We start from the raw sequence: 12,241 nt of genomic DNA, 5'->3' as shown, positions 1-12,241 counted from the left end.
GATAGAAAACCCTAAAACAACTTTATTAAGTCAGTGTCATAGTCCAAATTGATTATAACATCATGTATTTTTTTTTTTGTTACATAATATCATACTATACTAAAAATATTTAAGCATAGAAGCTAACTGTGGACAAAACAGGAAAGGACACAAAGTGACGAGGAATGGGTGGGGATGACTTTCTGAGTGTTTTCCACTTACTTCATTCATCACACTCTATGCTGTTTGGCTGACATGCAGAGAGCAACTACTGGAAAATATAACAACGCAACAGGACTGAAGAAAACGGTCTCTTGTTTTGTTAAAATTTTAATTATTAGCAGTGAACAGTCACATCTGGAGCCAAATCACTGCTACATCAGGATCAAGAACTATGGAGGTAAGTTATAATGGAATGTTTCAGTGCTCGTCTTGAAAAAAACTGCATGTCATTTATCAAATAGAGTGTGGAATGATGTATGACTTGGAACATTGCATGTTTACTGAGTAGATTCAACACATCTCTAAGGATCAGTGTATCATATATAGACATTACACAATGATCTCCTTCCTGCATTCAAATACATAGTCAAGTGAGGCAGAAACTTTAAATGTGAGTGTTTGTCGGGTGATCTTTACAACTGGTTCATTGCTTTTTGCCCGGTGCAAGTACTTTCTGAGTAGGATTTGGTGAATATAGTGGAAATATTTCTGGCTGGACGAATCTAAAATATGTCGACAACATTCCCTTCAACAGTGTATGTTAGAATTCACGCTGTCAAAGGATAAGCCACCAAACTGTATTATTTTGACATGTTTCTAAGAGTCCTATGTACTTTATAGCAGAATCAAAGAGAGACACTTTGTTCTAATTTCATATATTAGACATTTAGACGACATTCTTTGTCCATAACAAAAGATGGTTTAGTCCACAAATATTTGCTGGACAGGAAGTTGGATCTCAGGATGTTTTAGTTTCCTCCTTTTCCGCAGCTTAAAACAATAGGCGCTAAATAGCACAGCAACAATATCTGGTTCGTGAGCATAGCAGAACTTTAATGTGAATTAAGGCTGTTGCCATATCAGGTTTTCAACAACTAAACAAACTGAATGAATAGTGAAAAGGCAACCAGATGAACTGATAAACAAAAAGATCCACAAGGCCTAGCATCTGCACTGGACTATTCACACGATATTATCACATGTGTACACAATATCAGTATTTCATTGATAGTATGATGGTATATATTGCAACAAAAAGCTAAATTTATGACTCAAATAAGTCCCCCCAAGGTCTTTTCTTACAATCCAACATCATGTTCCTGCAGGATTGTGGCCTGGTCAGATGTGACAGCCTGGACACCGGGTCAGGGTGTGACAGGGAGGTGATGACGCCCTTTGACCATATGACCTTTGACTCTGAGGGCTCCGACCCCACAGCAAACCTTGAGCCATCACCAGCAGAACTGGCTCAGTGTGAGGCTGAAGTGGGCACGTTGCTCAGCATCATCGCTGAACTGAACAAGAAGATGGGCTCATTAAAGGCACCAAGGTGTGGTTGGTAACCAGAGTAATTAGATGTGGACTTACACTTATATCAGCCACTTTGGGTTCACTTGAAATGCATCTTTTTTGGTTGAATCCTGTTTGTTGTTCCATTTTTCCTCGTTGTTAAATGGTATATTGGTCTGTTTATAGGTTGTTTCAAAATAAACACAGTGGTATTTACTGGCAAAAATGTTGATGCTGCTGGTATTCTGCAGTGAACCAGGGGATCTTAGACCATCAGGACCATCCAGGCCTCTGGTTCCAGACCTGCTGTCCCACAGGCTGACCAGAACCAGCCCAGAGAGAAATGTTGCTTCTGCTGCCACATCTAAACCTCCACTGGCTGTCCGAGGTTGAACATAACTTTGTTTTTATTGACAGAATGCATCTCTTTACAAAATATTCAACAAGAAATCTGCATCCAAATGAGCAACTGATGTTCTATGCTTTTCTTCCACTAGGGGGCGGTGGTGTAGTCTGGACTAAACTCCAGGAGGTTTTATCATCAGTGGAGGACTCCATCAGCTGTAAAAGGTCCTGGGCTGCCCCGATCACAGCTTCTGATCGGGATAAGTACCAAGGGCATCTGAGAGCAGCCCAGGAGAGTTGGGTTAAGGCCACACAGGTATTAAATCAAATTCTCATGATTCTTTTATTTTCACCGAGAGCTCATGTCATTTGTTATGGCAGGCATTGCTGTGTCTGTTTTAATGAATTAGAATAGTAGAAAAATGTGTCATTGCTCAGGCTATCTTTAGACTCTCATTAGTAATTTTGTCTCACTGGCTGCAGATACTGGAGGACATGGAAAGAGAGTTTGGGATTTCATGCCCTTCGGGCCTGCCGAATGACCAGCACCAGGAGGGCATCCTGGATCTGGAGACTCGTGACTCTGCTTGCAGAAGCACCTTGCAGAGTCAGCAGGAGGAGCTGGAGAGATCACAAAGCACCATCAGCCCGATGGACGAGGAGAATAACAAGGTGGGAGGTGAAATGTTATACATAAAAATGCCACAAATATGAATTAATTTAACATGCGTGCCTGAAGTGTCTTACTGAGATTTTGTTATAATTCAGTATGACGTCCTGGTAGCCCTGAGGTTTGTATGATGATGTTAGAAATGCACACCAATCTGGTTGATTTTGCATGTTTCAGACCATGGAGATGCACTCAATCTTGTATTATATAAGCTGAAATGAACACATTTTATATAGAGGACTAAATACTACACAAACGAAATAAGTCAGCACAATTGATTTTTTTTTTCTCTTTTTTTAAATAAAGCATGTTCAGAATAAACATAGCACCGCTTCTCCTACCTTCCAGCTGGTTGGGCTCCATAAGGCCTGGAGGTCGGGCAGTCGTTCTCCTTCCTACCTGCCCACTTCTGGGGCTCTCAGTCCAGACTGGGCCTCTCCTCCCTTCCCTGGTTCGCCTTTACTCCACAGAAGATCAGCCAGAGTGGTAGCACCTCTGTCTGTAGGTGGGGACGGTTCTCCTCTGGGCTCGGTTAAATCAAGCAGTCCATGTCCCAGCCCCATCGGCCTGGAGACTGAGACAGAGCGACTGAACAGGTGAGTCTGAAGAGCAGCTATGGAAGTAACTGTAGAGCCTTCATTTAAGTTTTAAATAAACCTATTTATGTATTAACTTTAGTAGCCTTTGTCAGCTGTTACATATTCGTCAAAGATTAATAACAGTGTATGTAAAATTAATTTCTGTCTGTATACAGGTGTGCAAAGATAGGTATAAAAATTTATATTAACACACATACTGTATACAGCCTGTGAACAGAATTGTATTCTATCTCTAAAACTGTATGATATTTGTGCTCCTGCTTTGTACTGCAACAGCTGCCCAGCAATTTACATCGATATAAATAAAGTTTTGTCTCTATCTTATATTATTGTTTCCTCTATCCTCCTCATCTGCTCCCTCATTGTCTCAGGTACGTTGAGAGGCTGAAGGCCAAAAATGAACGGCTGACTGCAGCCCTGGAGCGAAGGAAGGTGGAGTCCGAGCAGATCAGTATCACACTAAGCAGACTTGAAGCTGATTGCTCTGCCCTGCAGATGGCTCTCAGATACTGGTACACACATAAAACACACCTGACACACAAGTTGCAAAGCCTGTAACGTTCTTTGACGTGTGACAAAATAATGAATGTCCTCAGGTCAGCAATCTAACAACATTAATCTAAGTTCTTCTCATCTAGTGAGCTGGTGTTTTGTCTTTGTGCGTGTGATTGACAGTGAGGAGTGTGAAGAGGCCTACAGCGAGCTGCTGTCACTTTATGATGCCGGCAGGCGGCAAAACATTCCTCTGCAGACAGACTCAGCAGGTGTTTGAATACCACGTTTTAACACTGCTTTCAACTCAGTGCAGGCATTCTTTTACATACAGTACACATGCCTTTCACACACACACACACACACACACACACACACGTATATACAGTCAGGCTCACAGTTTTTCCTCTCATCAGGGGCAGTCGATGACAGGCAGCAACTTGACAGTTCATCAGCTCAGCTCAGGAAAATGGGAACTGAGGAGCTGTCCACTTCCTTCTCAACTGCAGGGGTCACAGAGGAGACAGAGACACAGAGTCACACAGGGCAGAGGTGACACTTTAAAGTACTCTTCGTGTATTCAAGCGCAGTAATAGGACTGTGAAGAAAGAAAAACGTGTGTCAGTCATAACTGTTGATAGGACTGATAGGCGGCAATTGCAAATAAAAAGATACAAGTTCATGAAAATTATGAACAAACATCAAACTTTAGAAAGAACTTAGTTTTTGTCAACTCACTCAGCCCCTGTAACCCCTTCAGGACACCTGAGATGGTGGAGAGAGAGACTGCTCTCCGTCAGAAAATCGACTGTCTGAAGAGAGACCGGGCAGCCATTATTCTGCTGAGACCGAGCTCGGGAGCTGAGGGCAAAATGAGTCCAAAATCTGGTCAACAGGCTGGATCAAGAGGTGGACATGTGGTGAAAGATAACGCCAAACCTCCTGAAACCAAGAAAGAAAAAGCTTCACTCTTCTATGAACTCATCTCTGTCAGGGTAGGAGCTGTGAGTCTTAATTTATGCTAAAAAAACATTGCTACAACTGACATCTCATGAAACCAGCGATTCAGGAGATAAAATCATCATTTTTCATCATTTTTTCCCCAATGTAATAGTTGTTTTGGATGATTTTTTTTGGGACAAAATCTATTATCTACTACATAACAGCACGCTTACGTCACAATACCAAACACAGTGCTTGAAGTGAAGCATTAATTAAAGGAATAGTTCAGCATTTTGAATATAAGGACCAGAGACAGCAAAACAGCTAACCAGATTCCATCTAAAGGTAACAGAGTTCACCTACCAGCTAAATAACAGTGAGCATTAGAGGACCGGGGAGGTGAAAATTGCCACCTTTGCACAGAGCCAACCAGCTGTTTCCCCATTTCCAGGCTTTGTTCTAGTCAGAAATCATATGGCATTTTTTTACAAATTCTGCACAAAACCCTCAAAATGGATGTAAAACCTGATTTTTGCGATAAAGTATCTTCCTCCACAGCTTCACTCATCCTGCATCTGTGTTCAGCTCGTTAAATACTATGGTTTACGGTTCAACTCTCTATGTTCAGGAGGAGATGTCAGATCTGCGAGCTTTAATCCGCCTCAAGGAGAAAGAGCTGAGGTGTCTGGAGTGGAGTTTAATGGCCCAGAAGGTCCAGGAGGCAGCTGGAGCTTTCGTTCCAGAAAGCCTCAGAGAAGAGCTGGAGGACTGTAAGACCGAACAACAGGTAGAACAGACTCCTTCAAAAGCAACAGAGACTTTTTCTGTTTAATTTTCAAATAATACAAAGTCAAGGTGAAATGTGCAAGAGGGAGCAGGACGTTGGTCTATTGTGACAGACCCGATTCAAATCTGGGTGTCCCACATGGGAAATCACACATCTACCAAAGCAGAATCCCTCCAGGCCAAGGAGGATATTTTGGTTCTACAAGGTCTTCTGCTGGGCTGTCCTGTCGCCGCAGCACAGATTCATACCTCACACCTCTGTCATTGTCAAACGAGGAAGAACTGAACAGCTACGTTAGCTTAACCCATTAGCCATTACTGGAGACACAGGGCATTAGGAATAACGCCTACACCGACATTTGCGCATCCAAGGTTAAAATTTTCCTCCCATCCCTTGGTTTTCCTACAAAAACTGATCAATAACTGATCTTACAGACATTATGCTTTCAACAATTTCTTCCAAAAACCACAATGGCTTCTAATTTCAACCTGTCAATATGTTCTGTGCTCTCCCCTCCCAACCTTTAGAGCAATGGTTCCCACCCAAAGATAGATAAATCTGAAGCAAGGTGGTCAGCAAGATGGGGAAAAATAAATCTTTCTGTAATCTTTTGAATTTTATTTGTAATATATTGGATACTTTCACCACTTTAGTAAAATCCAAACAAATGAGTTTGCGAGGGGAAAAATCATTCAAAAGTCAGGAGCCTCTGCTTTCGATACAAATGTATACCATGTTTAGTAATACAGAACTTCATGAGAATGGGTATTTCAGCTTTAAAGATAATCCTGATTGAATGTTATGTTTCAGAGGCTTTGTGAAAATGCCGCTAAACTGGGTGGTGAAGGGGACGTTGCTCGACGCAGACCCATACTGAAAGAGCTGCAGGCCGTCCTGCAGAGGTGAGACACCATCATTTCTTTGTAGTCTAATGCGTAACGCTTACGCTGCAGAGTTTGTCTGGCCCACGCATGAACTAAGATCATAGTAAAAAATATAATAGACACAAACACCCGTTAAATCTTTTATATACAGTATCAGATGTACAAATATTAGCCTTTGACAAGTGTCTAAATGTGAGATGCTAGATGCCGAGGTGAATCCCAGAGGTAATGCGATGTCTGTGCACACCCTCTATACTCTACTATAACTGGAGAAATTTGCTTTTTTGCAGATTAAAAAAGGTACCAGATGAGATGTATAGAAAATTAATCAGGCATCTGTTGCCTGGTTCTATCATAGGAACACGATGAGCAGAAATACAGTCTTTGAATGTGCAGGGCTTAGATCTTTCAGTCAACTGTTTGAGAGAGAATCTTTTATCTCCTCTGACCTTGTGTAATGAATATCTCTACATAAAGCACAGCTTTTCACACTTTGTTGAATTTGTCTGATTTCTCAGAAGGGACACCTTCAGCACCTTAAGCATAATGAACAGATTGACGTGATGTTCTCCCTCCTGTATTCCATCTGATATTACTTCTGTTTTCAGGGAACAAGCCCTGAAGAAGAGGCTGGCTTTAGTCCATGGCTCACTAAACACAGCTCTGTCAGACAGCAACTCCCACAGGAGGGACAGTGGAGAGCAGATTGCCCGACTCACACAGGCTCACAGGTAAATGTCACGAGAAAGGTATTTATCTGTTTGTCTTTCTGCAGCTATGAGCGAAGTTACTTTGTTAGTGTCATTCTTAAAGTGAGCTTACTAAATTGTATCTCTGTGGTTTTTCTTCTATTCCAGTAAAGCATCATACCGGCAGATTCGCAGGAAGTACCGAGAGCAGGTGTGGAGGTTGGAGCAGAAAGTGGCAGCCATGATGGAGAGTCAACATCACCACCAGCAGCAGAGCGGAGCACCGAAAGCAGCAGGAGAGGCCTTGGAGTGGAGGAGGGAAGAGACTGTTCTGTAACCCTGTGATTCTTCAGTCAGAGAATCAGCCTTCGTAACAGTCAAATGGATCCACATGAAGTGCAGTCACAACCTGACGTCCTGCTGAACTCAAGCCGCTCGTGTGTTTCATAGGCCTCATCACTTCAGAATAATTTTTTAGCCAAGCTGGCAGCTTGGTCATGGATGTCAACTGACTTAACAAGTGACCAATTGCCAAGAAGTTTAGTGCTGATATCTGTGAGACTTGGAGGATGAATCCTAAAGACTTCAGTGATCCCCTGACTTTTCATCCCGCTTCAGTTTTTAAATAGTTTAAATTCAGTACAGGCATTTCATGTCCTATACTTAGGACAAATGGTAAGAACTCCGGTGATCCTCTGACTTTTCATCTCATTTCGGCATCACGTCAAAATTTCAGTTCGTCCACCATATTTTTGCTAAGCTAACAACATTCCCAGCAGCCTCAGCTCCACTCAGTAAGAGTGGATACTAAATTAAGACACTGAATATTGTATACATTATGCCAACAGCATGTTGTCTCTACAAACATGATAGCATTGCGACATTAGCATTTAGCTCAAAGCATCGCTGTGCCTCAGAGCTGCAAGCAAAGCTTGTTAATGAGAAATGTTGAGGAGTTATATCTGTACTTAGTTTTCTGTCCTTGTAAAGAGATACAGACTTATTCATCCATTTATTTTTCATCTAATTATCTGTCAGTCCATCAGTTACATCTACAACAGTCAATTCAGGCACTCATTTGCTCTTGAGAAGTAAATATAGAGTAGGAAAGCACCGTCAGTTTGACCTTTTCAGCCATTGTGAGAGTTACCAATAAACTGACCAGGATTCCAAAGCTTAACTTGTCTAACAGGAGTCACAAGACACATGCCTTATTTCAGAGAAACAGCTGTCATGCACTCATGAATGTGTAAAACTGGCTCAAGGGCTGACCTCATTGAGGACCTCGGGAATGACCTCCAGAGCACTCATGTCTTTTTTCCCGTACAAGACGAGTCTGTGAAGCCAGTCCCGGCCTGTCGGGCTGTTGTGCCAAAGAACCGAGGAGGGGGATGGGGGGCCAGGACAATAGCACACATGACGTGCACATAAAATGTAAGGCCAGCCCATTTGTCATCTTAGCACTTTCATCTAGCTCTCTATGGCTTATTCTATTTCCACCACAACAAACATCCTCAAAAGGTGTTCTTAATTGAGTGCCAGAAACTACAGCGCCCTGCTCATTCAGTAACTTACTGTTAAAAAAAAATGGAACTATATTTTATGACCTGTTTTATAACGTAAGAGGGAATGTTTTGGCTTTGGGGTTAACTATTGAGATTTACCATAGCAAACACTTTAACTGATGGGCAGATTCATGTGTGTTGTGCTAGTAGCAGCCAATTGAGCCACTGGCTTTGAGCAGAGAGAAGGTGAGGCTACAGAGGTTTGGAAATGTCTCTTCTTTCTATCCTCACACCCCCACTGGCACTCACTCAAGAGATATCACTTTAAGCAATTTATCACGCTTCACACAGCTCCCACTTTGTCTCACATGTTTTAGTACTCCACAAGACCTGTAAACAGACTATGGTGTATAAAAATGGTGCGGTTCTCCTTTAATTAAGTACCAACCAACATCAATCAAGAGATTAAACAGGTAATAACTGGAAACAAGGAAATAAGGTTGTATACGTAGTATATGTCTGAGCTCTCCTTGACGACTTGCTCTGTGCCATGTTGCATTCGTGCAGCTGCCACATTTTGTTATTTCCAGATTTGAAAAACCAGTAAGAATAAGTATTGAAAAAAAAGATTAATATTTTGTTGTTTTGTTTTGTTTTATTTGTATATAGATGTGTTTGTGTACATACATACATACATACATACATACATACATATATACACATACACACACATATATATATACACTCCCACAGATCAATCTTTTCCTCACACTCATGCCTCCATTTCTTCTCCCTCCATCTTCTCATCCTCTCTCCTCACTCATCTCTCAATCATCTCTAACCCTTCTCCATCTCTCCAGCCGACCCCGTGCCCTGACCTACCGGAGCCGGTCAGCTGCAGCTGTGACCAGCGGTCAGGAGGTTAAGGCAAAGGTTGAGTGTCACACCCACAGGGTCACAGTGATGCCTGGCTGCTGTGTTATCCGGTGAATGGAGAGTTCAGAGCGCCAGACGAGGTGGTGAGCCCTGACGCCCTGACTTTTGCCTGAGCTTGCCCTTTCCCGAGCAGAGGTCACCGGAGAGGGCCTGTCCACGATGGTCCCCGCTTTACTCCAGGTCACCATCACTATTGTTGTAATGGCTGCCATTAGAGCAGATGATACAATTATCGTTCCATTTTGTGTTCGCTCTCTCTAAGATCTATGTTAAGCATATGAGTTCATCAAAGGATTTTTAGACCACATGATTGTTGTAACCTCAGGGTGACTCTTGTGTCAAAGAGGACACATTATGCCAAAATGTCCACTGGAAAGGAACAAAAGTGTTTTTATCATTCATGGCTCAATATGCAATATGCATTTCCACGGTAATGGAAGAAGTGTTCAGATCATTTTCAACAATGCTAAAATACTGCTTTACAAGTCCTGCAGTCAAAATCTTGTAAGTGAAAGTACAATTGTAATTGTAAGTGTAAGTTCAGCGATTGATTTCTTAAAGTAAAATCCTAAACCTCAAAATTGTACTTGCAAAATTGTAATTTATTGGGAATAGATATGGCACATGATGTGCCTTTTCTGGCTAAATATTGTTTTTTATTGTTTTCACGAAAAATAGAATCAATCAACAAAGCAATTATTAAAAAACCCCACAAAATTCTATCTATATATTTAAAAAGTAGGCCACAGCAGCCATTATTATCATATTTTTATCCTCACTATTCTCAAATGAAGTGAAAATTCATTTAAACTCTTGATTTATAAAGTAACCAGTAAATACTGTATTTTTTATGAATTGTAGTGGAGAATAAGTATACAATATTAAATGGAAATATTCAAGCAAAGCGCCTCAAAATTTTTAATTTTAATTTAATACAATATGTGAGCATGTTGGTATCATTGCTTCACTGGAACTCACTGAACTGCTGGAGCTTTTTAAGAGCTTTAAAATAAAAGTTGTTCAAACATGCTTCTCTGTTGAATTAGTTAAACCTTGTGGTAACCTTGATCCAGTATGAAGGGTGAACAGTCTAATCTAATCTTCCTCACGATAAAGCAACTGGAGGTTTACGTGTGTGATGAAACACGCATTGAAGGAAAAGTGCACTAATGAATCAGGAAGATAAGAAAGTCAAACAAAACCCATAAGAACAGACTCATTTTGGTATTTACACAGATTTTGAACATTATATAAAGCTTTAACACTTTCATCTGGGAACATTTACGCTCCGTTTTTCTGGACACGTTTCTACTCCAACAGCCAGCATCTGGGCCTGTGGGTTTTTCAGTGCCTGGGAAAAAAACTCAAACCATTATGAGACAAAGACAGAGGCTGTCAATCAGTGTGGGGGTGGGCGCAATCACACACACACACATCCACCAGAATGGGGGTAGTGACCTGGGGGTTTTAGGTCAACTCATTTACTCTCTGCATCCGTTCCTCATTTTAATAAGTTGTTCCCCTGTAAGCTGTATAAAGAGATCACAGCCTCAGCCTTCATCCCGACCTCTTTTTTTCTCTCTCTCTCTCAAAGCCATTAGCTCACCTGTCACAACCACTCCATATACCTCCCTCATCTCCTCCTCCTCTCTACATCTCTCTATTCTCTGCTGTGTGCTCAGGGACGTCACAGCCACGCTGACCTGACACCTCTCTGCTGAGCTTTCAGACCACCAGCCAGCCCGTGGAGAGGTCAGGATGCTGGGGTACTGTTGGCGTGGAGAAACATCAGACAGATTTGCCCTCAATCAAATCGCTTTGTGCTCGCACCCACTCAGATAACGGAGGCAAATGGCTCAGACCGACAGGCCTTCTCACCACAGTGACAACCGGAGGAAGAGTGGAACCTTGTTTGTGGTTAAACTGAGTCCAATTATGGGGATTGTCTCGCTCAGTCTCTGATTAAAAGAAAGCTGTTTGATAAGATAAGATGAACTTTACTGATCCCGCAGTGGGGAAATTCACTTGTTGTGTCAGCTCACACGAAAAGAGGAGGAGTGCAAAAAGCAAAACAGTTACAAAAGAATGTAGAGGTAAAATAAATTAACAATTTACAAGGTAAGTAAAAACAGTACACTATAAAGTATACTCTAAAGCTATATACCTGAAATCCATCCTGGATCGTTGGTTCAGTTCAGAGAGCACCAAGCTACAAGATCATTTTTAGCAGTTCCTAATGATATAAGAAACAGTAAAACATAAAAGGTGATTTTAATTAGTGGTTGGTGAAGTAAAGGTCATTTTCATACAGAATACTGTTGTGAAATCAGATAACTGACGATGGAGGCAGTAGCCCTCCCAAGCTAACACACTGATGAAAACCGTTTTGTGTGTTTTTGATTCCTCATGGGGCCTGATCCAAAGCTTATATTGTTTTTGACCAGAATAAAGTGGGGATACATAATGATTTTGTTATCATTATTGTTATTATTAGTTCCATAATAACAATAACAAAGATGAAAAAGATTTAAGAAATGAATGGCAAAGTTCAAAAATGGTTTGAACTCTCAAAGCGATTTGATTGTCTCTTCTAAGTCAGTTTTCAACCTCAGTTTTGGTTCCAGGTGCGCCAGGTGCTTGTCGTTACAGGCATCGGAGGCGTCCTCAGATGTGCCTCACTGCAAACCCCACAGGGCCCTTCCCTTCCCTCACTGCCTCTGGGCGTGGCATCCCTTTTGGTACTGTCAGACTGTGTCAAATTGTGATCCATATGTACAATGACAGAAAAATAATCCAGAATCGCAGTTGATACTTTCTTCCCATCAACTCTTTACAGATTAAGAATTTAAATTTTTCCTTCTGACATGCAACCAGTTTACTTTTTCCTTTCCTCCAATGGCA

The 12,241-nt window shown here is 41.5% G+C and overlaps 1 protein-coding gene across 3 annotated transcripts; it reads left to right on the top strand.

Moving 5' to 3' along the window:
* The first annotated feature begins 169 nt into the window (after window positions 1-169).
* Window positions 170-11,348, top strand: ushbp1 (Usher syndrome 1C binding protein 1). Of its 3 annotated transcripts, XR_006843675.1 has the most exons (15): window positions 170-379; window positions 1,308-1,531; window positions 1,743-1,879; window positions 1,989-2,152; window positions 2,320-2,508; window positions 2,813-3,102; window positions 3,477-3,617; window positions 3,781-3,869; window positions 4,014-4,149; window positions 4,358-4,592; window positions 5,168-5,326; window positions 6,137-6,228; window positions 6,819-6,941; window positions 7,068-8,333; window positions 9,265-11,346. XR_006843675.1 is itself a non-coding variant. In XM_046392570.1 (14 exons), the coding sequence occupies exons 1-14, from the start codon at window positions 374-376 to the stop codon at window positions 7,234-7,236; spliced, it is 2,154 nt and encodes a 717-aa protein (XP_046248526.1). In that variant the 5' UTR covers window positions 170-373; the 3' UTR covers window positions 7,237-11,348. The 3 variants fall into 3 exon arrangements, 2 of the variants coding, with proteins under 2 accessions (XP_046248526.1, XP_046248527.1); XM_046392570.1 differs by having other exon boundaries at window positions 7,068-11,348; XM_046392571.1 differs by having other exon boundaries at window positions 172-379; window positions 2,855-3,102; window positions 7,068-11,347.
* Window positions 11,349-12,241: the final 893 nt, after the last annotated feature.

Source organism: Scatophagus argus, chromosome 6 (genome assembly GCF_020382885.2).
Source record: "Scatophagus argus isolate fScaArg1 chromosome 6, fScaArg1.pri, whole genome shotgun sequence".
Taxonomy (NCBI): Eukaryota; Metazoa; Chordata; class Actinopteri; family Scatophagidae; genus Scatophagus; species Scatophagus argus.
The sequence above is the reverse complement of the archived record's forward strand: the minus strand, read 5'-3'. Positions and strand labels throughout refer to the sequence as shown.

Excerpts from the sequence above, each read along its gene's own strand:
- ushbp1 (XM_046392570.1), top strand. Across the intron at positions 3,870-4,013 it reads TCTGCAGACAGACTCAGCAG|GGGCAGTCGATGACAGGCAG; the intron begins GTGTTTGAATAC and ends TCCTCTCATCAG. Across the intron at positions 6,942-7,067 it reads CGACTCACACAGGCTCACAG|TAAAGCATCATACCGGCAGA; the intron begins GTAAATGTCACG and ends CTTCTATTCCAG.